At 43.2% G+C, this 26,594-nt stretch overlaps 3 protein-coding genes across 4 annotated transcripts; all 3 read left to right on the top strand.

Moving 5' to 3' along the window:
* Positions 1 to 827: 827 nt before the first annotated feature.
* Positions 828 to 8,563, top strand: zmp:0000000662 (RING finger protein 145). Of its 2 annotated transcripts, none has more exons than XM_042072451.1 (11): positions 828 to 1,082; positions 1,608 to 1,802; positions 2,044 to 2,152; positions 2,283 to 2,374; positions 2,528 to 2,760; positions 3,133 to 3,290; positions 3,559 to 3,699; positions 4,258 to 4,440; positions 4,847 to 4,994; positions 6,330 to 6,686; positions 6,969 to 8,563. In XM_042072451.1, exons 2-11 carry the CDS (start codon positions 1,634 to 1,636, stop codon positions 7,263 to 7,265), a joined length of 1,887 nt encoding a protein of 628 aa, XP_041928385.1. In that variant the 5' UTR covers positions 828 to 1,082; positions 1,608 to 1,633; the 3' UTR covers positions 7,266 to 8,563. The 2 variants fall into 2 exon arrangements, with proteins under 2 accessions (XP_041928385.1, XP_041928386.1); XM_042072452.1 differs by having other exon boundaries at positions 828 to 1,802; positions 6,969 to 7,184; positions 7,221 to 8,563.
* Positions 8,564 to 10,964: 2,401 nt separating this feature from the next.
* On the top strand, positions 10,965 to 17,503 carry manba (mannosidase, beta A, lysosomal). The gene is made up of 17 exons (XM_042072423.1): positions 10,965 to 11,345; positions 11,533 to 11,627; positions 11,726 to 11,831; positions 12,091 to 12,264; positions 12,417 to 12,537; positions 12,920 to 13,089; positions 13,218 to 13,328; positions 13,512 to 13,663; positions 13,781 to 13,898; positions 14,227 to 14,313; positions 14,414 to 14,581; positions 14,721 to 14,939; positions 15,098 to 15,262; positions 15,888 to 16,032; positions 16,247 to 16,389; positions 16,584 to 16,847; positions 17,207 to 17,503. Exons 1-17 carry the CDS (start codon positions 11,112 to 11,114, stop codon positions 17,429 to 17,431), a joined length of 2,697 nt encoding a protein of 898 aa, XP_041928357.1. The 5' UTR covers positions 10,965 to 11,111; the 3' UTR covers positions 17,432 to 17,503.
* Positions 17,504 to 17,548: 45 nt separating this feature from the next.
* slc39a8 (solute carrier family 39 member 8) lies at positions 17,549 to 24,529 on the top strand. The gene is made up of 8 exons (XM_042072464.1): positions 17,549 to 18,474; positions 18,713 to 18,875; positions 19,430 to 19,599; positions 20,524 to 20,646; positions 21,863 to 22,057; positions 22,857 to 23,055; positions 23,380 to 23,564; positions 24,091 to 24,529. Exons 1-8 carry the CDS (start codon positions 18,259 to 18,261, stop codon positions 24,238 to 24,240), a joined length of 1,401 nt encoding a protein of 466 aa, XP_041928398.1. The 5' UTR covers positions 17,549 to 18,258; the 3' UTR covers positions 24,241 to 24,529.
* The last annotated feature ends 2,065 nt before the right edge of the window (positions 24,530 to 26,594 follow it).

The raw sequence follows: 26,594 nt of genomic DNA, 5'->3' as shown, positions 1-26,594 counted from the left end.
TTAAAGCAGCTGCAGGTCAACTAACGTTAGCTAAGTCTTCATTACATCTGGCAACCCAGAAGAGGATTGCGTCTGGTAGTCTTGAGAACGTTCACCAGTGTTTTGATTTTGGCCTGCAGAACGTTCGGTAACAATCCTACAAATCGCACCTTTAAGATAACATATGGAATGTTAAAAAGGAAGTCTTGTGGGGCCAACTATGATGCTGATAATGGAACTCTCTTGAGGTTATCGTCTATAGTTATCGTTCTTGGTGTGAATGACCCTTAGGCCTATATTGTCAGCTGCAAGACTATCTCAGTGAAATGAAAATTAAGCGAGATACTACACTGGTGGGGCCAGGCCAACAAAATCCAGGACCAGGACCTAACCCCAGAAAATAAATTAAAAAAAATAATAATAAAAAAAAAACAGCTCAAAAGAAGGCACGGGGCTAAAGTCTTTTATTAAACACATACTTATAGACTGCACATATTATAACAGAGAAAGAGAAAACATGAAGGGAGTGGTTAAAAAAGATCTAACCATGGAAAACGTATTAAGTATATCTAGCACACAGTCCACAGCTAAGGCTGTTATAGCTTTCATAAAAGAGACCCAACTAGCAAATAGAATTTAGTTTTTTTTTTTTTTTTTTTCATTTAATTTAAAAAACTGGTTATAAGTAGCATCCCGTTGGATCACACCTCAGCCCGGAAGATGGCGGTAGTGCACGAAGTTCGCAAACTGCCATTAAACATTATAGACGAAGAAGAAGAAGAAGAAGAAGAAGAAGAAGAAGAAGTCTTTTATTTTGAAACAGGGACTCTTGAACGTTTTTTGAAAGTGACGTTTCAGCCGGAAAACGCCACGCTGCCTGTCCTGTCCCTCCACTGTTTTGCTTCGGTTGGAGAGGTTCATTCTCGCGTATTCTTCAGTTGTAAGCGATAACGTCTTTCCATTTCTGCGAACTAATGCATGTAGTTTGTCGGCTATGGGAAGACCTACATCATGAAAAACCATCACCTAAGCGTTCGTTCCTTTACAGGCGCATGAAGAATGTAACTCGGGTGGCCAGTCAGGCTGGCTGTAGATTCTGATAGGTAGGCTACTACTTGCAGCCGACTACTTTAAATTGGGCAGATGAACAGGTATCAATCTGTAGCTAGTTTGCTTAATCATCAGCCACAGGATATTCATTAAGTCACCTTGTAGCAGACCTGACTGCAGGTGTCTTCCTGTTGTGCTCACTTTTTTCCAAGTTAACGATACTACCGGATGTTGGTTTCTGTTGTTAAGTGACAGAAATGGAGGCAGGAATATCGAAAGTAACGTTAGCCTAATGTCAAGTTGTTTATTGTAAGTGTTGCCTAGCCATAACGTTACTGTTGTGTACTTGTAACGTTTAGCCTTAACCTATCACATTTACTTATTATCCCAATATAGAAATCAAACTGGTGCAAGGCAGAACAGCATTTAACGTTAGATGTCAAGGTGTGGATGACTTTTCAAATACGCCCAGAGGTTAGCAAAGATAAAGTTAGTCTGATAGCAGAAATAGCACCTGAGTAGTAATAATTTGTCAAAATGTGACGGTTTATTTTCGAATTAACTTTTACCACGTCAAGAATTTGCAGCTGTTTGTTTGATAAAAATGCCTTGGTTGGAAGACGTGGCGAACGTCGCCTTGCGGGTGCCTAGTTTATTTGCCCTGGACCTGCTGTTCAAATGCGACGTTGAGAGTTTCACAGAGCACATTAAGGCCAGAAATGAAGATATGCTTTTCAAGTACAAATATGTCATCTGGAACGTGTATTATGTCGGTGAGTGTTTTCTTTACAACGGTAAGCTACTACAACACTAAAGATTGTCATATGAAGGCCAAGTAGCTTAAACAGATACAATGTTCACTGCTCAGAACAACTCACCATCTTTGTGTGTGTGTGTGTGTGTGTGAATGAGTGTGTGTGAGAGTGAGTGAGTGAGTGTGTGTGTGTGAGAGAGAAAGAAAGAAAGAGAACAGCCCCTCTGTTAAATTGGGACCTGTGTGTGCCCTGTGTTCAGGTCAGCTGTTAAGCTTGGTGATGCTGCTGTTGCCTCTGGGACATATTGTTCAGCTTTATCTGCACGTGCTCACGGCTATGCTGCTCTATGTGGGTCATCATATCTGCAGGTGATCTTATCTCCTACATTACTTGATTTGGATCAATATTTGAAAGCATTTGGTCATTCACTGCTGGGCATTGGGTTACCGATCAGGGTGAATGCTTATCATTGTATTAATTTCTTTGTCCAACCCACAGGGACTATATACAAGGAGAGGTGCGCTATGGCCTGGACAGGCCGCTGTATCTTGACTCTCAGGCCTTGAATAGTTTTGTGTCAACTCTTACAAGTACGTAACACACACAAATGTCTTGCATCTCTCTGCATCATGTACTTGAACACACACACCTGCTGAAGTAATGGAAACATAACATAGTGATGTATTTGTGTAGTGCAGACTGTGGACTTATGGAATAATGGAAACGTGTGTTTTTCTGTGTAGGTCAGGTGATTGTGTGCACGCTGTGTGCGTTCCTTATGCGGACCCGTCAGGTGTGGCTTTTCTCCGCTCACCTGCTCCCCCTGTTGGCCCGCGCCTGCTGCCTGCCCCTGGACACGGTCAACACAGTGGCCTCGGCCTCCGTGGTCATATCCGTTCTGCAGGTGGTCGCTTTCCTGTTGGGCAACATGTTCGTGCCCTACAGGTTGGCGAGGGCTGCCTACAGAGAGATACAGGTAACTGACGTGGATGCGGACAGGGCCCGCCTGCTCAAAAGTACAATAGGGGTGTGGTGGGGGCAGCAGTAACTTCGCTGCCTGACAATTGGTTGGCCTGTGTTCAAAACACGAACCAGCTGTTGCGATTCTGTGTTGCTTAGGATAGAAGCCTCTGCCAGTCAGTTAACTTTACTTTATACATGCTAGACCTGGCACAACTGCATAATTGCAGAGACAGGCTAAAGCCACTGACAGGAAGTTTCTGGTATGCATGCACATATGTCTAACTCTAGGGATTTCACCTCCTCACTCCCACTGCACACCACTCATCTTTCTGGTTCCATGACTCTTTCTCTCTCCCTCCCTCTCTCTCTCTCTCTCTGTGTGTAGGTGGTGGGCGTGTACAGGTTGTTTGCTGTGTGTCTGTCAGTGTGGCAGAGCTTCTCTGTACCTCTGCTCTTCTCTGTCTTCTGGTTCCTGTTGTTTGCTGCCCAACTCGGCAGTCCCACATCCAGCCACCAGGGGATGCTGCTGTACCTACTCAGCAGGTACAGTCACATAATATAGCCTTACCAAATGACATTTCATTCAGGTTCACACCGTTTGATACAAATTTACACAAACACCCACAAATACTGCAATTCAAAGCAAGCAAGTATATACTCTTAATCGGCAGGATGAAATGACGGACCACTAATTTTGATACAGTTGGATTGAAAAGCATCAGACAATCAGAGTAAGATTACCTACCTGATGTTTACCAAAATAGTGCCCATAACTTGCATACCATTCTGTGTGTGTGTGTGTGTGTTTTAGCGTGTCCGAGTGCTGCTCTACTCCGTACTCTCTGCTGGGTCTGGCGTGTGTGGTGTCTTACGTAGCCCTGGGGCTCATGAACCTGTGCAAGTTTTTCCTGGGAGGATATGCAGCCGTGCAGAACCACAACGTCATGCACAGGTCAGTCCGGGCTCCTCTGTGTCTCCTCAAGGAAATGAGTCGGGAGCGTTAAGCCCTCCGCAAGCCGGCACCAACATGAGTGCAGCGCACTGCGCTACTGATGTTGAATACTTTGCAGTGTTTCCCATACATTGACATTTGTGGAGGCCTACCACAATATCAACATTGACCACCACACAATGATTTTCCAGGTTGTACTAAATTGTGCTTAAATCTGGTTAGCATCATAACCACACTATGCTAATTTGTTAAAAACTGTTCCATTCCAAGTTAATTCTGCAAACCAACCACCACAAATGGAATTCAATTCTGTGGGAAACACTGCTTTGGTTCCTTTGTTTTCAAACCAAGCACCAAACTCTGTTGCTGCCGCCGTGTTATTTACGATTCAGTTCTATTTTCGTCAGCCCTGCTCAAGAAAATCCATTGTTTATTGAGTGCTTGTCAAATTGCTGCAACAGTTAAATTTGCATAGTGGTGAATGGACTTCATGTGTGCGTTATTGTTAGCCTGCCAGTGTTGGTAAAAGGGTTTTGTGTGTGTTTGTGTGTATTACAGAGGGGTGACGGAGGGTGTGACTCTCCTGCTGTTGGCCCTGCAGACGGGCCTGTTGGACATGGCGCCTGTGCAGAGGTCCTTCCTCCTGTCAATCATCCTCTTCATCATCCTCACGTCCACCTTGCAGAACATGATCGAGATTACTGAGCCCATCGTACTCGCGCTGGCTGCCAGCAGAAACAGGTACATGTATACACACACACGGCAAATCTCTCAGCAGCTTCTGACGGACTGGGTGGTGGCCCAACGCCGAAACCAGACTTGAACCAGAACAAAAAAAACACACCCTCTGTGCCCTTCAAAACTGTAAACACATCTCTGGTAGTCTCTGGCTGCACTCCAACTAATAGAATATGGCTCCCATAACACCGCCAAAGCAAAACATGGAAGACTTTTCTCATAGTACTGTGTATGACTATGAAGGTGTCCATCTATGAAGAATGATTCATCCTAAGCCTGTAGGTGATTTGCTGTGCCTTATTGACCTGCTTTTACTGTCTTTGTAGCCAGGTTTTCTGTGTGTGTGTGTGTGTGTGTGTGTGTGTGTCTGTGCGCGAGAGTTAACTTTCTGCTCATTGTATCTCATTAGAAGCGTATGGAAACACATGCGGGGGCTGAGCATGTGTGTGTTCCTGCTGCTCTCTCCCATCTTCATGGCCTACAAACTCTCTCAGTTCTTCGTCATGGACCTCTGGCTCCTCATTCTGTTGTCCAGCTGCATCCTGACTTCCCTACAGGTGAGTTCAAAGGACACGACCTGTAACTTAATCAAACTTTTACGTCATGGGTTGGATAGTGATTATAATAGTTGTGTAGATGGGCCATTTGTCTTGTGTTTGTGACCATTGGTTGGCAGATTCGTGGTTAGCGTGCTTTTTTTTTTTTTTTTTTTATAAAGTTAATTTGGGTAGGGGCTTCTGAATGTGTTTTACCATGGATTTTTGCACCAGGGATTATAACATCTAATCCTGTGTATTAAAGGATAATTCCGGTATTTAGCACTTTGAGTCCCTTTTCTGGTTTGTTTTGGATGAACTAGAGTGGTGGACACCAAAATTTTGACGATGGGTCCTGTCTCGACTTTCTGACTCATTTTGAATTGCCTTTGACTGGCTGGCTATGGGCATGCACAAACATGTCCTTAAAACAACCCTTAACGTTCGTTTTCAAAACTGTGCAACTCACCGAGTGGTTAGTGGTGGTGTTCGTTGATTATTAAAAGAAATATATCCGCGCAATGTATGATTTCAATCTGTGTTATTTGCTATTGTGGAACTATTTTTTCAGATAACTCACAACCGTATATAAACTTCCGCTTAACTCAATATTTGAGTCTGAAGCATAGACAGTAAAAGAAGGTCTCACGGGGAAAAGACTACAACCCTAAACAGACCCCCTTTCCGTCTCTGGTAGCGCAGTGATATCAAGGAGCAATGAGTCTTCCAACAAAAATCAATGGGATTTTACAAAATGGCCAATAAAACACGACAGAAACGGTACTTCGTTGCGCTACTTGTTTTGGAACATCAACGAACATCACTAACCACTCGGTGAGTTGCACCGTTTTAAAAATGAATGTTAAGGGTTGTTTTAAGGACATGTTTGTGCATGCCCATAGCCAGCCAGTCAAACGATTCGGACTCATCGTCAAAATTTCAGTGTCCACCGCTCTAGTTCATCCAAAACAAACCAGAAAACGGACTCAAAGTGCTAAATACCGAATTATCCTTTAATGTAATAGAGTTAGAATATATATGATGATGCTGGTGCTTATGCAGAGATTGAAAACAAACCACAAGCTGTGCAGTGTGCATATAGATTAAACCAGCGTAGTAGGCAGTGAAATTACAATGAATTGTAGTTGTAAGTTTGTGAATGAATGAATGATGGTAGATATTGCATGTTGTTCTAAAACCATAGCTTTACATGCAAATTGGCCTCTACTTCATATCAACATTGATGATGCCCATATGATGAAATAATGCTCATCTTTGGAAGTGTTTCTGTGGATTGTTCTCTGTGTCGTCTGTCTTGAGGAACTCACCTGTGCTGTTGACCTGATTGTCCCCCAGGTGACGGGCACGCTGCTCATCTACGGCCTGTTCATGCTGGAGGTGTGCCTGTCCACGGCCATCAGCGGCCTGGACGAGGTGGTGTACTACGTCAACGGCGTGTGCCGCGCCCTGGAGTTCCTGTTGGCCGTGTGCGTGGTGCTGTACGGTGCCTGGGAGTGCGTGTTCGGCGAATGGAGCTGGCTGGGCGCCTCGGTGCTCATCGTGCACTCCTATTGCAGTGTGTGGCTGCGCGCACGCGCCGGCTGGAACAACTTCCTGCTGCGCCGCGAGGCCGCCCGCAAGATCAGCTCGCTGCCCCGCGCCAGCCAGCAGCAGCTGAGGGACCACAACGACGTGTGCGCCATCTGCTACCAGGTGTGGACACACACACACACACACACACACACACACACACACACACATTATGCCAACCAGCCAAGTATTGCAGTAGTGTTGCTTATTCATGCACTTACATCATTACATACAAGTACAGTGATCTTTTTGCCACTAGGTGAACACATTATGCTTTATGTGTGCACACATTCTAACTTGTACCACCAGATAGACTTACAAAGGCACAATCGTAAGCACATATGGCACGTGTGCAACATGTGTAATATGCAATTTGATAAATCTATTAATGTCTATTTTCCACAGGACATGTTGTCAGCTGTGATCACATACTGCGGTCACTATTTCCATGGTAACTGCTTGAGGAAGTGGTTATATGTTCAGGAGACGTGCCCCATGTGCCACTCGCCAGTCAAACAAACTCCGTCCGATCAGACAGCTGCTCCAGAAAGCCCACGACAGGAAGCCCCCCCTGATGACTCCTCATCTGGAGAAGAAGAAGACGATGTAGAGGGATTCTCTGAAGAAGAGCAGAAAGAAGAGCAGAAAGAAGAGCAGGAAGAAGAGCAGGAAGAAGAGCAACAACAAGAGGAAGGAAGATGAAGTTCAAACTGAAAAAAAAAGTTGTGTGGAAAGAGGCCTGGGTTGTAGTGGGGACGCTGGAACCAACACAGAAACTAGTGCATCCTCTGCACAGCTGCACAGGACCTGCCACAGAACTGCAACTGTGCCATGAGGATCACACACACACACACACACACACACACACACACACACACACACACACACACACACACACACACACACACAGCAGAAACAGTGGAGGAGGACTTGGTCTCTGCATCTCCACCCTGTCAGGAGGACAGCAGTGCCCCACAGGATCCTGACAATGGCCCGCCACATCATCACCGTGCCGACCACTGACATCGTTACAGGGTTTGGGAGGACAGTGGACGGGACAAACCACAGAACCTACTGATAAATAAAGTTGACATAAAGAACAAATGTCGACCATGGATGAAGATGATGAATGTGATGTGAGTCTACAAAAAAAACAGGATACTAAATAAATTGTTTGAGTTGGCAAGTCTGTTGCATATGAAATATCAAATATGAAAAGCCCTGCTTAGTCCTTTTCCTTTCCTCATAGTATATTTCCTTCTGTGAACATATGACTGGAAACATGTCGCCTTGTTTGTATGCTCTTGATGGAGGTTAGCAAGAGGAAAAGGGATCCGTACGCCATTTAGCTCCCATTCGTAAATCTTTTTATTGCGTAACGTTTCGAGCTCTTGGCTCTTCCTCAGACTTACAAGTTATTAATTCATAAAACGATTATGAATGGGAGCTAAATGGTGAGCGAATCCCTTTTCCTCTTGTGATACTTTCATGCTGGATCCTGCAGCTGTCGAACTTTGGCCTGAGATGTGCGTGGCCCTACACTTCTACTTGATGGGCCTCTAACTGAAAAAAAAGCAGGCTCTGTGTTCTGTTCAATGTGTCTGACCCTTGCCCTCAATGCCTTTCATAGTCTGTTTAGCCTGGAGAGGGTACACAGTTCCAGTAACAATACATAACACTGAAGGTTAACGTCTCTGTCCATTTGAAGATCTGATTATTTTATATTGTTGTAACAAATGCATTGCTGACATTAATTCTGCTAGGAAATACTTGTCTGTTTGTTCTCAGGTCCAGAGACTGTATACAGAGGGGAGGTGCGTGTGTGTGGTACTAATTTATGTGTTCATGGAAAAGTGCTGGATGAGCCTCACCAATAGCAATATATTGTATATGAATTTGGTAACCTAAGGGGAAGTAAAAGACCTAAGTGCTTGCCCGTTGAATGGTATTTATGCACTTACATGTTATTTTGTTTTAATGAAGACTTTTCAAGAATTCCATTGTTGACTGTGTGCCTTGTTTTCTTTGACTAGCAAAAAACAACAGAAAGATTAAGCAGAGTATCAGTACTTACCAGAGGTGGGACCAAGTCACTGTTTGGCAAGTCACAAGTAAGTCCCAAGTCTTAGCACTCAAGTCCAAGTCAAGTCCCAAGTAAATACAGAGAAGGGCAAGTCGAGTCCAAGTCCAAGTCTCATCAAAGCCAAGTCGAGTCCAAGTCCAAGTCCCAATCTTTTTCAAGTCCTGAACAAGTCATCAGGTACTCTTCACTTAATAATGGCATTATTAGACTATCGATCATAATTTTAACACTTCCATCTAATCCACAGAATTATTTTTTATAAATACAGATTAAAATATGTTCAATGTTTCTGTCTTGAAATCTTTTACAATATATGCATGCGCATACAATATACACATGTGCATACCTGAGTAATCTGTACAAAACGGATAGCTACATGACAAATAAAAATATTGTTTTTCCAAATTTCGGAGCCCACTGTAAGGATGAGTAATAATTTGACTGATGGCATTTCACTGTGCTAGGCCACAGATTTGCCTGCAAACAATTTATTAGGCTGTCTGCCAGTGGCGACTCATAAGGGAAGCCAAGGTCAACACTTTTATATTATTTAAAAGATAATAATGACACAGTAATTTTGTTTTAAAGTATTCATTTCTTAAGAAATACTACACATGTGATGCTGTTTATCTCATTTGTAAATGGTGCACTGTCACTTTAAGCCCATTGTGTGCCACTGTCCACACATTCTCATAATGATCTTTTTTACCAGCTCCATTCCTATGGCTAGTCCACAAACTCAAACATTGTTTGTGCCACATGAATAGCACAATATTAACAATGATAAGCATTATATTAAGTTGGCACAAACAGCTTTCATTCCTTTGGAAATAGATGCATGTATGACATGATGCTTGCTTGACATTTTCTGTTTGCAATTAAATGTGAATTATGAGCCTGGTAGCCAGTAGCCACCTAGCTAGCTGAGTGGAATGCGTTTCAATCGGCATATCAATGTGCTTCATGTAAACAAATTATTGAATAGGCCTACTTCAAGACTCACCATTTCCATTAAACAAAGGCAAAGACAACTCTTCATATTCTTGTCCACTTTCCAAATCACAGTGAGTGCAGCCTATGTCATAGTGACCTGGATCTCATAGTTTATAACAGTAGTGAGAACCGGATAAATCCGCAATTTCCCCTAATCTCGTATTTGTTGCCTTCATGATTTCCTTTTATACGTTTCTTATATTTAAAAGAAAATATCAATCATCATCAACAATGACAAGCCAGCTGGAACCTGCCACTCGTTTTCTCTCCCTCTCGTGCGTGCTTAGATGGGGTTCTCAATTAAATGGAGTAGGCTAGCATAAGTTCAAGTTGGATCTTAATGGAGAGGACTCGAAAAGTATCATCTTTATGTAACATGCTGTTGGTGCATTTTGACATTGTAAACGTTCTCTAACAAGAGTGCAAATCAGTTTGCAGTAAAGCTACTAGTTATTAGCTAAATGTTGGTCGTTTCTCTGTCTCTTGGTGCCCTACACACATGTGGGGGTAGCGGCAGCACTGAACTGTGCTCTGGACTGGCCGCTTGTCTCCGCTATTTTTTTTTTTTTAGTCGCGGAGGGAAAGCATCTCTGGGGTGACTGGTCCACGATCAGGAAATTTAGTTTTTGACTCGAGACATGTCAAGTCGTCACAAGTCAAAGAGGCAAAGTCCGAGTCAAGTCTCGAGTGAATAGTATTCAAGTCCAAGTCGAGTCGCAAGTCATGCCGAATTTTATCAAGTCAAGTCTGAAGTCATTAAAATCATGACTCGAGTCTGACTCGAGTCCAAGTCATGTGACTCGAGTCCACATGTCTGGTACTTACAGTATGTAATAACAAAATTATGAATATTGATTTTAACATACATTGTCAAACAAATACGTTTCTTGAAGGTACCTTGCATATGGACAAACCAGACTGTTTGAGGAATTTCTGGTGCTTAGAGTGGTCTTTATAAGACATTAAGACATTAACCAAAAAAGTTATTATGCTAATTGACTTTGGACTTCCAGACTGACCTGCAGAGCAAATTCAAAGTTGCTAACAGGTTCATCTGGGTTCACCCAGGCTAGCTTTGGACAAAAGTGTCCAAAGCCAAATCCCATGACCATAACCATGTCAAAGACGACAGATCTCTACAAAGAAGTCTAAAAGCAAAAGTACTTCTGAAGAAAACACCAATGACTACTATGACCTTACAGGGGACTTGGTTCCATAGCGTTCCATGTTGTAGAAATCACACTCACTATATCAGCTGACCTGTATGCTGACATGTCATATGATGCACAACCAGGAAGTAAACTTTGAGTTGTGCGCGAGAGATAGACATGCCTTTTATGTTCCTCCTCGGCTCGTTCTGTTGCTTGATTAAGCTCCAAATAAATGTATTTTATAACTGAAATCTTCAATCTGCTGCTGTTAAACAGATGTGTGCACGGATCGATGTCGTAAATAAGCGATGTTGACAAACCATGACATCAGTGCAGCGAAAAGTAGTGCTGTTCGCTTTCATACACTCCTTTTTATTCACGGTCGCTTTGTGTAGACACTCAAGAACAGACATTGTTGATGAGCAGGGCACTGAAGTGGAGACCCAGAGCTTGAACGGAAAATGGATACTGCGCAACAATAACAGTTCGTTCAACCTACCGGCAGAAGTACCAGGATGCGTCCACACTGCCCTACAGAAACAGAACTTAATTCAGGTAATTGGCGAAGACAAAAAGTAACCATATGTTGTTATGCACACTGCACAGCCTTTGTGCCTCTCAACGTGATGTAATGACAAGAGGAGTCACTAATATAAAAATAGAGAATGTAACCTTTATTAGTGGTACTATGTGGCAATCATACAATGCCAAGAAGTAAACAGACTCGTTACATGTCACGCAGGACCCCTACTATAGGTTCAATGATCTTGACTACAGATGGATTTCTCTAGAAAACTGGACGTACAGTCTTACATTCACAGTACCACATGCAACCAGGTATGGCAACTTGCTTATTTGTACAAATCATAACTCTAGCTTAACTAAACTTTACAAACATGTAGGCCCTAAGTGATTTAACTGAGTTGTGTCTTCAGACGGATGAAGAGAGTAGTTTTGGTGTTTGATGGAGTTGACACAGTGTCCACCATCACCCTCAATGGAGTCACCATTGGCACCACAAATAACATGTTTCGGTCATATGTAAGTATGAGTGCCTGTCATGCCTCGTCATGGGACTGTCTGTGTGTGTCAGAAATTGTCATGAACTGTATTTTACTTGGTGTGTGTGTGTGTGCGTGCGTGTGAGTGAGTGAGTGAGCGAGTGTGTGTGTGAGAGAGAGAGAAAGAAAGAGGGAGTGAAAGTGAGAAAGAGAGAGCGAGTTTGAATATGTGTGTATGCTTGAGAGAGAGTGGCTAAGTATTATAACAGCATGTCTATGTGTCTGTGGTCTGTGTTTAGGAGTTTGCGGTTGGAGGTCTCCTGGTGGCGAATGACAATATTTTAGTGGTGAGTTTTATGTCAGCAGTGACCTACGCAGCACAGAGAGATCGTGCCCATTCTGCGTACAAAGTCCCGCCTGCATGCCCTCCCCTGGTGCAGAAAGGAGAGTGCCATGTCAACTTTATCAGAAAGGTAGGAAAGGTCCTGAGAAGCAACCACAGCAGACTCACTCCAACCACTTACTTATTTAAGTCAGTTATATAGATGATGGTGTGAATCACACATTGTTGGTGACATTTTGCGTGCGTGTGTCTGTGTGTGTGTTTGTGTGTGTGTGTGTATAGGCCCAGTGTTCTTTCAGCTGGGACTGGGGTCCTTCATTTCCAACACAGGGTCTGAGAGGTGTCGAGCTGCAAGCCTTTAACTTCATCAGATTGCAGAGTTCCACAGCCAGCACTGTGTGGGGTATGGAAAGTCTGTCACACTGTCTGTCACGTGCACTCACAGACACACACATTCACAGAAGTAGACACAAAGAATGGTCATACATACACACATAAACATGTCCTTTATGTCTTCAAGACAAGTGCTGAAGGCGAATAAGCATGTACACATAGAATGTTAAAGAAATGCATATAATTTTTGGGAATTTCCAAAGATTGTTATTCTGTTTGAAACAAACTACTGATGTATCCCGTATTGACAGAGTGGAAGTTCATATGGTGTAGATGTACTTAACTCTGGTCATAAACCCAGTCTCCTGAATTCTCTCAGTCTGTGATTGATGACATTTCAAGGTTAGAAAGTTCACAAGTACATAAAAACATGGTTTAATGCTGTTTTACAGATTCTTCTCTCTCATGCTGGAATGTGGAGGTAGAGTTGTCCTTTGATGTTGTCGTGGCAACAGATGGGTGTTTTACATTGGTGCTGCCAGAGCTGAAGTTGTTTCAGAAGTTCCAGCTGTCAATCAAACCAGACCAACCAAGGCAGTCCCTCCATCTTCAGATTCCTTCAGTAAGACAGCAACACAATCAAAAAGTGACATTGTGTTTGCTCTTTTGTGTGCTTATGAATTTGGGAAATCCTATGAAATGTATCATTAGGCCAGTTATAGTTCCTTATGTCTGTATCCATGTTTGTAGAATGTCTCTGTGGACCTGTGGTGGCCGAATGGTCATGGACAGCAGACTCAATATCTTCTATTCATGGAAGGCAGAACAGAATCCAGGGTCACTTTCCACACTGAGACAAAGGTGAGGCTTAAGTACTGAAATGTTATTTTTCAGTTTCCAGTTTCTCTTGTAATTTAGTTCAGTAATATAATTCAGTTCTGTTTAGTTACAGTATACACTTTCGAAGCGGTTTGTGTGAGTGCAGTGTATTCTTCTGTGTATATGTGTAATTCTTAATGTGCATGTGTGTGTGTTTGTTTATAGGTGGCATTCAGAACAGTGGAGCTGGTACAGGAGCCCATCCCTTCCTCCCCAGGCTTGAGTTTCTACTTCCGGGTCAATGGGCGACCGATCTTCCTGAAGGGTTCCAACTGGATCCCTGCACATGCCTTTCAGGACTTAGTGACTTCTGATACGTGCGTAACCTAATCCCAACTCTGACTCCCTTCAGTGTTGAGCTCATGAACAGAACACACTCTATTTGTGTGTGTGTGTGTGTGTGTTTATGTTTGTGTTTGTTTATGTGCGTGTAGGCTGAGGAACCTTCTACAGTCGGCTGTAGATGCGAACATGAACGCACTGAGAGTTTGGGGAGGCGGAGTCTACGAACAGGACACATTCTATAGCCTGTGTGATGAGCTGGGCATCATGGTAACCATGGATACTTCACATCAAGGACCAAAACAAGGGGATAAAAAGTGAACATGCATGATGCATCAGTAGTGTATGGGTAGGAAATAATAAGGAAATGGATCTTTGTAAAGCCTGCACACTGAAGGGTAGGGAGTGAGTTGAAGTAGATTGAGGAGTGTAGAATGATGGGCTTAGCTCTGTGTTTTAATGTGACATGAGAACATGATTTTGGGGTTAAGGATTCATAACTGCAATCAAGTATTTGTGGAATTACATTATTATGTGATTATTTTTGTGTTGGTCTATGTTACATTTGCCTGAAAAATGTTTTAATTTGTGTCTACAGGTGTGGCAAGATTTTATGTTTGCCTGTGCTCTGTATCCAACGGAACAGGACTTCATTGAGACAGTGAGGGAGGAGGTTGTCCAGCAGGTACACACACACACACACACACACACACACACAAATTCTTGCTTATATTTTTAGATGCACAGAGCGTGAGCAATCATTTCACCTATTTTTCTTCTCTTAGGTCAGGCGGTTGAAGTCTCACCCATCTATCATTGTGTGGAGTGGCAATAATGAGAATGAGGCTGCCATAGCAACTGACTGGTTTGGCATTCCTGTTGCGGAGCGACCAAGATATGTGAAGGACTACGTGACCCTCTATGTGGAAAACATCCGTGCTATTGTAAAAAAGGTAAACATTGTAAGACAAAGAGACCGCATATGTTTATGTAGTTATACCATATAGATGTTGTTGTTGTTGTTGTTGTTGTTGATAATGGTTATGATCATCATGATGATGGTAGTGGTATGGTTGTGGTGGTGTCTTGTAGGAGGATTCCACCCGGCCCTTCCTGGTTTCAAGCCCCACAAATGGGGCAGAGTCTGAGAAGGAGGGCTTCGTCGCCCATAACCCCTACGACCCTCACTACGGTGACACTCACTTCTACAGCTATTTGAGTGACTGCTGGGACTGGAGGCAGTTCCCGCGCACGCGCTTTGCCTCGGAGTATGGCTTTCAGTCCTGGCCTTCCTTTTCTACTCTTAGCAAGGTAGGCTACGAGATGTCTACATCAACACAGATATATGAAGGCCACATTCATTACACGTTGGAGAAAAAGGATGTAGAGCATAGTTTCCCTGTAAGTATAGATTTTTAAGTTATGCTTGAGATAGAAACGAGTTATTACTGTGTGTGTGTGTGTGTCAGGTCTCCAAACCTGATGATTGGGACTACAGCAGCAGTTTCTCAGAGCACAGGCAGCACCATGAGCTGGGGAACTCACAGATGCTCCTCCAGGCAGCGCTGCATTACATACTGCCCAACAGCACCGATGCTCTGAAGCTCTACAGGGACAGCCTCTACATCACACAAGTACACACACACTCACACTCTCTCTCTCTCTCACACACACACACACACACACACACACACTCTCTCTCTCTCTCTCACACACACACACACACACACACAAACACACACTTTCTCACAAACTCACTATGCTGTCTCTCACCGTGCCAGGAAATGTGCTATATAGATACATGTTACTTTACTTACTCACACATACACACACACATATCCACATGTAACCTGCGTGTGTTGAACCTGCGCGATTTAGCCCTGCACACGCCCGGACTCGAACCCGCGAACAGCAGCACCTCGGATCGGGAGGCGAGCGCGCTAACAATTGAGCCAATAACCCAGGCTACTGGCTCGCATGCCAGCAGCACTCTTGAGGCGTCGGGGAGTGAGGTTTACCAATGTTCCACAAGCACAGCTAAGCTAGCTGGCATCCGTTACACACACACTCATATACACAGATTGGATTCATGCACACAAACACACACACACACACACACAAACACAGCTGCATGAATTGGATTCACGCACACAAACACACACTCACACACACAAGCACATAAATACAAATACTCTTAACCATAAACGCAAATACGTACACAATAATGCAAGCATTTCTTTCACTGTTTGGTCTCTGCAGGTGATGCAGGCTCAGTGTATAAAAATGCAGACGGAGTTCTACAGACGCAGCCGCTCAGAGATCATCAACGGCGAGGGGAACACCATGGGCGCCCTCTACTGGCAGCTCAATGACATCTGGCAGGGGCCATCTTGGTCCTCAATTGGTCAGTGTCTGACAACTTGCACAACAACAAACCACTATGTTTGTCAACAACAGCTGTAATTCTATTGCCTTTATTCACAAGTGACTTGTGCAAGACATTTTATACAACTGCTTTCTCAGATACAGCATGAGTGTATCACAAAAGGCAATCCTAGATGGAGAGCCCATGGTATGACAAGTGTGTGCACATGTGTTTTGTCTGTCTGTGTGTGTAGAATTTGGTGGTAAGTGGAAGATGCTCCATCATCTGGCTGTAGACTTTTTCTCCCCAGTCTTAGCAGTGGGCTTTGAAGAAAACGAAACACTCAAGATCTACGGCGTCTCAGACCTCAGCACTGACCTTAACCTCACTGTCACCGTAAGGACACATCTCACATTGCATCATGTGTTCGTTTGGATGTGTGGATTTGCTATGACCTGATTATCAACAATATGGTTAACTTCAATATGTTAACTTAAGTCAATTTCTTTGGTGTCTTACAACTTCTTATGCTGTGTGTGTGTGTGTGTGTGTGTGTGTGTGTGTGTGTGTGTGTGTGTGTGTGTGTGTAGGTTACAGTCTATCAGTGGAGCAGTCTGACTCCTGTGTGCACTCTGGTGTCTGACCCGTGTATGCTGAAGGGGGGTGTGGCCATGCTGATGATGCAATATTCTGTTCCCGCCCTGTTGAGGGACTGTGGGAAATGCAGCCGCCACTCCTGTTTGGTGACCTTCGACCTCCGTGAATCTGCTAACCCCAACAGCCAGCACGGCCCTACCAGTCACCTGTTCCTCACCTCACTAAAGGATTCAGGACTGCTGCCAGTCAACATCAAAGTAAGGCACACACACAAAGAGAAAGAGCGAGACACATGGATAAACATATTCAGTATTAATGTGAGGACAACTTCTCCGTGCTTTATTATGATTTATTTCTTGGTGCTCCAGTTTCAAAATTGGTGACCATGGCCATTTAGGTTCTAAATAATGAGTTGTCAGTGTTAATCGTGATACTCACACTTAAATACATTTTAGCCCTGTATATGATATACACATGAGATCTAGAACCTCAGAACTAGACAGCCGATTGAAAATGGTGGCTGACAACATCATCAGACTACATTTGTAAACAGAAATGGAGATCTCAAACACATTATCACCATGTCTGTCTGTGGTGTCTGTGTTTCTGTCTCCAGGCATCAGTGGAGCGTGATGGGGATGTGTTTGCTTTCACCCTTCAGTGTGACGTTGTTGCAGTGTTTGTGTGGTTGGATGTTGAAGACATCGCAGGGCGCTTTGAATCTAATGGCTTCCTGCTGTTGTCACAGAAACTAACTGTGCGCTTCCATCCCTGGAGGCCAACCACTGTTGAGGAGCTGTTGAAAAAGCTCCACATCACTTCATTGCGAGATGTTTACTGAGTGTGTGTGTGTGTGTTTGTTATAATGAATGTAATTTCTGATTTGTTAAATAAAAGATTATAAACACCCAAATTACTAAAATGGTGCTGATGTGAAAGAAAAATAAAAGCCTACTGATTTAGCCTACTAAAACTTTAACACACTCCTCCATGTCTGAATTACAGTAAGTGTTATAACTCCTTTCAGGCAAAGCAAATGACAAAACAAATCAAACATCACCAGTAACACACGTCTTATACGTTTCTGCAGGGTAGCCACTAGGAGGCATCGACTGGTCAAGGATTTTTTTTAACTCCGCCGTACTTCAAAAAAATGATAAATAAGCTGTGGAAATCTGGCCGTATCTTGAGTGAAACAATGATATATGCTATCTATTCTCTGAAAACATTCTGTTGTCTCTTGATTCATGAATGAACACTTTCAAAATGCCACCAGCCTGCACGTCGCAAAAAGGGAAAGGGTGAAAAGCGCGCACAAAGACACCATTGAGACCGGGATACCGCGAGCTGGGTGCCCGAATACTCACTCACCAAAAGCGCGAGCTGATCTTTGAACAGCCTGAGCGCGCTTTAATCTCTGCTGTAGCTGATACCGCGTAAGTTATTTACGACCGATGATAGCTCGTGGAACCGCCATTCTCTGCTTTTTTTCACTATAATGAGTTCTCCAGTATAGTTTTGCGTTGTTTATTTACTCCTTGTTCACGAAAAGTCTGGATGCCCTAATTGCATGGCATTAGTCTACCTCTAGTTCCCTCGGGGCGCAACTGTAAACCGTTCCCTTACTTGAGCGCTAGAACTCTGGAACTTGAACGTTGGGACTTCAGAATGGCTGCTTTGCTAAGTGTGATTTTTTTGGCTGTGATATCAAATCAATATCACACGGACGCAACCCCTCAAAGTTCTTCTCTTGAAGATATATTGCGTTTTTATGGTGAAAATGAATCCTTGTCTTCTGACAACATGAACAACTTACTGCACTTGATCACGACCAGGAGATCCCAGTCTATTGACAGTAAGGACAACCCACTGAAAAACACAGAGGTAGGCCTATAGTTTTTCCATCTTGAATCTGAGTATTTTTCCACTTTAATAAGGAAAACATTGTTCAGTAATGTGCTATACCTGCAATAATGCATTCAATTTTGTTAAGTCTCTGTACTCTGTCCTCTATGTTAAGTGAGGTTTTAACCTGATCCATTATGTTTATGACCTTAATGAACATCTGTAAATGAACTATTGTCTTCTGTGTGTGTGTGTGTATGTTTATGTGTGTGTGTAGTGCAAGTCTCCGAAGGAATTACTTGTGTGGCATGGTTTGGGAAATGTGACGGAGTTGACCTTGTCTCAGCTGGAGGTCCTGTGTCCAGCATTTCTCACACAGGTGCTTCTCCCAACGTGTCCATACGTCAGCCCGGGAGACACCAAGCCTCTAGCCAGCCATGGTGAGGTGGCCATTACCATTCTAATAACACTGAAGTCCTCTCTTGGAGTACAGTGCATGTGACTATTTGTGTCATGCTACTGTTTGCTCTGTGAGGCTCAATACCGACTATTTCAGTTGTGCTAGTGAATATACCACCTCAGACTCTAAATTCTTATCTCCAGATTCCAGCAAATATTTAAACTGTGGCTATTTCAAAAGAATTTTGTTGAGAAAGGAGTATTCCCACAGTGTCTCTTGGTTACAATGACCTTAGGTGTCTGAGGTATGAAGTATTAGTCATAAGTACTGTCTCAGTTAGTGCACCTATTCAGTCAGGTGTGCAAAGCTAATTGTTTCTGTTGAACGTACATTATTAATAGTGTCTGACAGAATAGAGGGAATGTTTTCTTCTTGAAAACATTCTTGGTAACTCAGAACTTATGTACAGTTTTCATTATAGTTATGTGCTCTTCATACAGCAAGCATCACATTACAGATACTCTGTGTGTGTGTGTGTGTGTGTGTGTGTGTGTGTGTGTGTGTGTGTGTGTGTGAACGTCTTCCCCTGGGCAGTGTGGGGTTATGGGTTCCTCGCCGTGACACTGATAAACCTGGCTGCGTTGCTGGGACTGCTACTGGTGCCCTTCACAAAGAAACCCTACTTCCCCAAAGTGCTCACCTACTTCATTGGCCTGGCCATAGGAACGCTCTTCTCCAACGCAGTACTACAGCTCATTCCTGAGGTCAGCAGGCAACAATGCTTACTTCACGTACAGCTAGTTTATTGATGAACTGACATTTCGATTAGTCAGGCCTTCATCAGAGTTATTAAGTGCGCAGTTTGAAACAGCTGGGACAGAAGAGAAGTTACTATCAGTATTTGATCAGCAAGCTCATCAAATATTAGGAGTGTAACATTACAGAAAAATCACAATTCAGTGTGTACCTCGGTTTTGAAGTCACGGTACGGGTAATTTTCGGTACAGTAAGCCTGTAGGTACTGCTAGCCTAAAATTCACTGACAATATTTTTGATGTACCCTGGAAATCCAGAGTTCTCGCGAGAGCACAATGGAATTGATGCAACGAGCAATGATGCACGTTACTTTTTCCCCTTGCATTCCGGGGAACCAGCTAAACTGATGAAGACAGCGCTGCAACGTTGGAGGACAGTACACATTGGTCGTAGTGTTATCCGATTGCGTCGAAGTCCGAAATCATTCAGAGTAAACATGGTCTAGTGTTATCCAATTGCGTGCAGTGAGATTTTTAAATGCATGCTTGTTGCCGCCCCTCGAGTTGGGCCATTACATTGCTCTTTGCCAGACCCTTAATCTTTCTAGATTATCAGGGTCTGGATTTTCCAGGCTATTTTTGATGCGCAATAGGAATAGTATTTTGAAAAAGTATCAAATATTTTTGATGTTAATTGACTAAACTGACATATGGTCCGCTACTTAATATGTTTGTGTGGGAATTTGAATATGAAACATGGTCTGCAAGCACAAAAGCCTATTTTTGATTCCTATTAAAGCTGGATGGATACATGTACCTTTACACCCCTATCAGATATCAATCATATTGCACATTGCATGACGTGATGGAGAATAGACTACAGGGCTGTGATGTGCTTTATTTTTTCTCTCTGTATGTGTGTCTAATTCATAGGCCCTGGGCTTCGATCCAAAAGCTGATAATTACATACTAAAAGCCATTGGAATATTTGGGGGATTCTACATTCTGTTCTTCGTGGAGAGGGTCCTGAAAATGGTTCTTGGACTTGATCATGAGGTGAGAAATGTGTGTGTATGTTAGAACTTGGAAATGCTGTTTACACTGAAGCTGAAGGATAAAATTGCATCCTCCATGAAGAAAGGTTTAATTCTTTACATTTTTATGAGTGTCACACACACCAGCGTATTGATTTGGTCTTATCAGCTTATTTTGGGTGTGAACATCCACTAAAGCAGTGTTTTCCAAACCTTTTTTTCTGGGGACCCACTTTTTAAAAATGACAGACCTTCGCCATCCCATTCACTTCAAATCTAACATGCAACTACCAAATATTGCCCAAAACGTTGATGTTTTAGGCCAAGGGTTCTCAAACCTTTCTATGCCAGGACCCCTCAAACCATTCTACAGTGCATGAAGGCCCCCTTGATCCTGTTTTGCGCTGCCACCACCATAGGTGGTTGGATAGATACTGTATGTAAATACTACTAATAGAGGGGTGGTGATGCACTGACTCCTCCTCAGTTTTCCCACAATTCTGATATCTCAATTATACTCATGTGTTAAAATGTTAAATATTTTCCTCATCCTGCTTTGAACAGGTTGTGTTGCATTTTGTGCACCATCAGCTTGGAAAGTTGAAAAGTGACTGACCTACCGAAAAGATAAGTTTGGGGATATTCTCGCATTCTACGCAGAGGGTTGCAGTGCTTCAACCCTGTCGTCACTCTTCAGCATAACATAAAGTTGTTCCTGAGTTTCTAAAGAGAGATGTTGTAGGCTACATTGTGTTGCAGAGTTGGATACATAACACCGTGGATGTCAATTCCGATTGAAACATAGCCTATGCAGATAACTGAAGTTGTTATATTGTAGCCTAATTGTGGAGATGTCTTTATTTGGAAAGTTGAATCCGCATTTTCCTCTGGAGTTAAACTTGTGATTGTTTGTGCTAAGGCTGTGCATTGGTGTTGTGTAGTGGCGTTTTAGTAAATTGTGCGCACGATTTACTAAATTGAGAGCACATTTTCTGGATATACACCAAAAAATATCTTGCAATTACCTCTCCAGGGTTCTGGCAACCCAACTAAAATCTCCTGCGACCCACCTGTGGGTTGCGACCCACAGGTTAATGGCTAATGGGTTAATGGCTAGTTTAAAGTTTAATGTAGGGTGTGTGTGTGTGTGTGTGTGTGTGTGTGTGTGTGTGTGTGTGTGTGTGTGTGTGTGTGTGTGTGTGTGTGTGTGTGTGTGTATTTCCACCTTTATGTCATAGCATGGGCACAGTCACACCCCTCTTCCGCCACCCCAGCCAAACTCTGAGGTGAAGAGTGACATCATCACCGTCACCAGTTTTAGCAACATCAGCCTGAACAACACAAACACCATAAACAACAGCGTCAACAACAGTGTGGCCAACCTCATCAACAATGACACGACCAATGGGGGTGCAGCCCCTGAGAATGAACAGGTAATGTAACATGCATGCCAACCCGTACCCCCACCCCTTAAAAACACACACACACACACACACACACACACACACACAGACTGCAAATATACCCTTTCCTGGTAAGAGAGAAGAGAAGAAAAAAGAGAAGAACTTTCTATAGGTTGTTTAAGTATTAGTGATCTATTAAATGTGAGATAATTCAGTGTTGTTAATGGTTAATGGTGCAGGTCCACATGTGTGCATGTATGTTATCAGTGAAAGGTTGGCATCCTTAAGGAGGTTAAGGAGTTCCTTCTTTTCGCTGGGTTATTTTGACACTGATAGCGCTCAATGCTGCAATGGGGCTGGCCCACATCTGTTCGATAGTTCAGGCCCAGTCTGGAGTTAAATAATGCTATTTCAACTTCATGCTATTTGTTTAGGATGTAATTCAGCCCTCCAGAAATTCACACTCACAACATTGGTAGTACAAGCACAAAATAAATAGTACAAGCACAAAATAAGTAGTACAAGCACAAAATAAATAGTACAAACACAAAATAAGTAGTACAAGCACAAAATAAATAGTACAAACACAAAATAAGTAGTACAAGCACAAAATAAGTAGTACAAGCACAAAATAAATAGTACAAACACAAAATAAGTAGTACAAGCACAAAATAAGTAGTACAAGCACAAAATAAGCTTGTGTGTTCTCTAGGTCCAGTATATGGGTGCTCCCTCTTAGAGCATTGGAGTGTCTCAGTTGAGTATTTCAACCTCACTTTGATACCTGTACTGCCTCTCTGGATGTGGGTCTGTGTGTGCTTGTGTGAAGGAAAGAGTTGTTGCCTGTCATTGGCTGCGCGGTGAGCAGATCTCGAACATAAAGACGGTGGCCTGGATGATCACACTGAGCGACGCACTGCATAACTTTATAGACGGCCTGGCCATCGGAGCGTCCTTCACCGTGTCCATTCTCACAGGGTTCAGCACCTCCATCGCCATTGTGTGTGAGGAGTTCCCCCATGAGCTGGGTGAGCAAATGCGTACATGTTCACAAAATGAACACGGCACACACACACACACACACACACACACACACACACACTTACAAGACAAGAGACACACATAGCCTAGATTAGACAAACAAAGCTCTGACTCTCTGAGCTCTTGTAATTTCCATATGCAGACACACACACACATTTACATACAGCATAGACAAACATTATGTAGGCCTTGTGACAGGTTTTTGGATTGGGGTTGCTACTAATGTAACTCTGTAAGAACAAGTGATGATAGTTTAGTAAAGTTTTTAAATCTCTCTCTCTCTCTCTCTCTCTCTCTCTCTCTTGCTACAGGTGATTTTGTGATATTGCTTAACTCGGGCATGTCAGTGCGCCAGGCTGTGTTCTTCAACATGCTCTCTGCCATGTGCTGTTACCTGGGGCTGGTACTGGGCATTGTGCTGGGCAGTAACGTTGCCCCCAATCCCATCTTTGCCGTCGCTGGTGGCATGTTCCTTTACATCGCCCTGGCTGACATGGTGAGTCCTCTCTCTTAGGCGAGGATCACATCAGCCAGTGGTAAGCGGCAGCGGCAAACGTAACGCAGACCATAATAAGTTATATCTCGTTCCTAAGCAACACAAACAGTTTGTCAATTGAATATGCTCGCGTTGCGCTTTGAAAGTTGAACCAAGTTCAACGCTCAGCTTGTTCAATGCTGTGAACCATATAGAACAATAGGAAACCTGCCGCTTGCCGCTGGCTAATGTGATCCCTGCCTTATGAAGAGCTTACTTGTTGCTCCAAATGATTTGGCCTGGGTTTAACCTCGGTATATACTGGATAAAAAGACCAAAATGAATTAAATTATTGAAACTACTATGAAATTAAACTATAAACATATCCAATCATATACTGTTGCATCTAATACATTATGTATTTCTCTGAATATTATGTTTCTATTGCCTCAATCAACGTGAGGTCACACACACTCTCGCACACACATACACCAACAAGCATACAATTGAAATCCCAAAGATCAACTTGCCTGTTTGTGTCCTTTAGTTCCCTGAGATGAACAACATCATGAATGCCACAAAGTTGTCATCGATGGAGAAGGCCTTCTTCTTCCTCATCCAGAATGCTGGCCTACTCACAGGGTTCAGCATCATACTCCTCATCACCATGTTCGCTGGAGAAATTAATCTGGGGTAGAGTGGTGGAAAAACAGTAAAAAGAGGGAGGGAGGGAGGGAGGGAGAGAGAGAGAGAGTGTGTGTGAGAGAGAGAGAGAAAGAGAGAGAGAACAGTAGATTTGACTTAATTTTGACTTAATTTTCATCTGTATTCTGCCAAAGAACAAAGGATGGACACTGATATGTGTCAAGGAGGCCTGCAGGAATACACACATGCAGACAGATTTTTTCTTTTTTTTACCAACACTGGAAAGGGATGTTTATATTCAATTATGTGCAATAGTCTTACTTTAGAATTTATAGTAAATTATTTTTCCAACCATAATAGTGTTTTCTTTTGTGGTGTTTTCCCCCAAGTTTCTGCCGTATTTGATCTAAACAATGAGCCTGTGTTTGTGCAAATTCCTTGGTGTCAACATGTGCCTCGTGTTTTCATTCTCTCTCTCTCTCTCTCTCTCTCTTTCTCTCTCTTTTTCCCTTTCCCTGCCCCCTCTCTCCTAGTTGATTTAGTCTTCCCCAGTAGGCTAGTAGCTCAGTAGCTCATTGATCCTGTTAGGTCAGCTTTGAGTGCATGTGTACTCTGCATTTATGCTGCCATCTAGTGGGAGAGTGAGTTAACACTCTAATGACATGCTTCTAGTTAGTGCAAACAAATGAAGGAGATGTGAACGTAATTCCATTGTCTTTTGGTGCGTTCATGGGCATTGGAAAAAAAACTTTTTCCCAGTGAAAACGTTTACGTCACTTCATGTGGGAATCAGAGGTGGGAAACTGGGGCTAGATTTTGCTACACGAGTTGCCCAGTTAGGGGCATGTCATCACGTTGTAGTTCATTTGTAATCCATGTGGCCTTTCATGTCCAACCGTTTTAATGTGAACTTGGGAATCTGCTGTTTTTTTGTCACTTGAAAGCTGCATATCATTTTTTCACAGGCGTCTTACACCATATTTGTAAGTAAATACAGTTGTTTATTTAAAGGGGAACTTGGCAACTATTTCAACGTAATAAACCCGTGTAGAAATCATTTGGATGGTTAATTGACCTGTTCCGGTGAAAATGGTGACTTTTCCCGCTGCCCCTAGCGTCCCCAGGCGGAAAACCAACCTTGCAACATTGAGACTACCGTCCCGGAAAGAGAAGTGAGAAACAAGAAGCTCGTTTTAAATCGTGTTTTCTACCTTGTAACATCCACATTGTTTGGCGAACTTATGCTAACCGTTTTGCTAGCTTGTAAACAAATCCATGTGCTTTACCGTTACCTTTTTCCACAGTTTGAAATAGCATAATGCACAATTTCTCCAGCAGAGGGGGAAATCCTGCTAAGTTTCCCTTTAAAGGTAAACTATGCAGTATTGGCAATTTCCTTACTGTTTTCTCAGATTTTTGCTTCTTTTTCGCTGGCTCTGTCATGACGAATGTCTGAGAAACTCCATCGCTACCTTTTTCTAGCCGGTGTCTGGCGTGTATGTGTATTTGAATGCAGTAAAGCAATTTGCACTTGTTATACTTCCTGACACTGAGGCCGTCGGCCCGCCGGCCCACAGTTGCAAGGGTGGTTTTTCCGCTCACAGGTGCTAGGGGGAAGCGAGACGGCCACCATTCAACCCGAAAAAAGTCATATAACCATCCCAATGACTCTAAAGCTGTTAAATGAAGGTAAATTAAGCTAAAAAACCGGCATAGTGTGCTTTAAGATTAGTAAGCGTATGTTTTAACCATTGTTGTGGCATCCATGTTTTCCACACATTCCGATGGGAAAGCACATGAACACTCGCGGTGGGAAAAACAACATAATCACGGGGGCGGTCCTTGTCATTCCCAGGTGGGGACCTGGTATACGCCTGCATCTGTGTTCCGCACACGCGGCGCGTGACGTAAATTGCGTCATTAACGCAATGTGGGGGGTGTCTATCTTCTAACAATTGTGACCGCGTGGAAATCATGCACGTCTTTGCCGCGCACAAATGTACACGGAGGAGCATACCACTTCCTCTAGTCCTACTATATGAGATGTTTGCTGGGACAAACACAAGCATGATCTCTACAAAGAAAAGAACAAAAAGGAGGCTGGGTAATGACCCTGAATTAACCTTAAGACAAGTAGCCTGGCGAGCCAGACCCACATTAAATTGTAGGGTCTGGGCACTCACCTTTCGCAGTGCTCAGTCCGAGGGGCGGGATAATCAGTTGTCTTTCAAATTCCCTCTGCACGCAATAGGACGCAATAGGATATTTGTTTTCAAGTAGCAGGGAATTCAAGCCAACCCGTTGCAACTCTGCCATCAATCATTATGTTAAGCCCACCAAACGACTCTATACACGATTTCAATGACCTGATTAAGTTTCGATTTCTGGAGCTCACAAGCCAACGGA

The sequence above is a fragment of the Alosa sapidissima genome, chromosome 19, assembly GCF_018492685.1.
Source record: "Alosa sapidissima isolate fAloSap1 chromosome 19, fAloSap1.pri, whole genome shotgun sequence".
NCBI lineage: Eukaryota > Metazoa > Chordata > Actinopteri > Clupeiformes > Clupeidae > Alosa > Alosa sapidissima.
The sequence above is the reverse complement of the archived record's forward strand: the minus strand, read 5'-3'. Positions and strand labels throughout refer to the sequence as shown.

Excerpts from the sequence above, each read along its gene's own strand:
- zmp:0000000662 (XM_042072451.1), top strand. The coding sequence starts at position 1,634 with ATGCCTTGGTTGGAAGACGTGGCGAACGTCGCCTTGCGGGTGCCTAGT. Across the intron at positions 4,441-4,846 it reads CTGGCTGCCAGCAGAAACAG|AAGCGTATGGAAACACATGC; the intron begins GTACATGTATAC and ends GTATCTCATTAG. Across the intron at positions 6,687-6,968 it reads TGTGCGCCATCTGCTACCAG|GACATGTTGTCAGCTGTGAT; the intron begins GTGTGGACACAC and ends TATTTTCCACAG.
- slc39a8 (XM_042072464.1), top strand. The coding sequence starts at position 18,259 with ATGGCTGCTTTGCTAAGTGTGATTTTTTTGGCTGTGATATCAAATCAA. Across the intron at positions 18,876-19,429 it reads CAAGCCTCTAGCCAGCCATG|TGTGGGGTTATGGGTTCCTC; the intron begins GTGAGGTGGCCA and ends TCCCCTGGGCAG. Across the intron at positions 22,058-22,856 it reads CAGCCCCTGAGAATGAACAG|GAAAGAGTTGTTGCCTGTCA; the intron begins GTAATGTAACAT and ends GCTTGTGTGAAG.
- manba (XM_042072423.1), top strand. The coding sequence starts at position 11,112 with ATGACATCAGTGCAGCGAAAAGTAGTGCTGTTCGCTTTCATACACTCC. Across the intron at positions 14,314-14,413 it reads GGGAGGAGGTTGTCCAGCAG|GTCAGGCGGTTGAAGTCTCA; the intron begins GTACACACACAC and ends TTCTTCTCTTAG. Across the intron at positions 16,033-16,246 it reads GCCATCTTGGTCCTCAATTG|AATTTGGTGGTAAGTGGAAG; the intron begins GTCAGTGTCTGA and ends CTGTGTGTGTAG.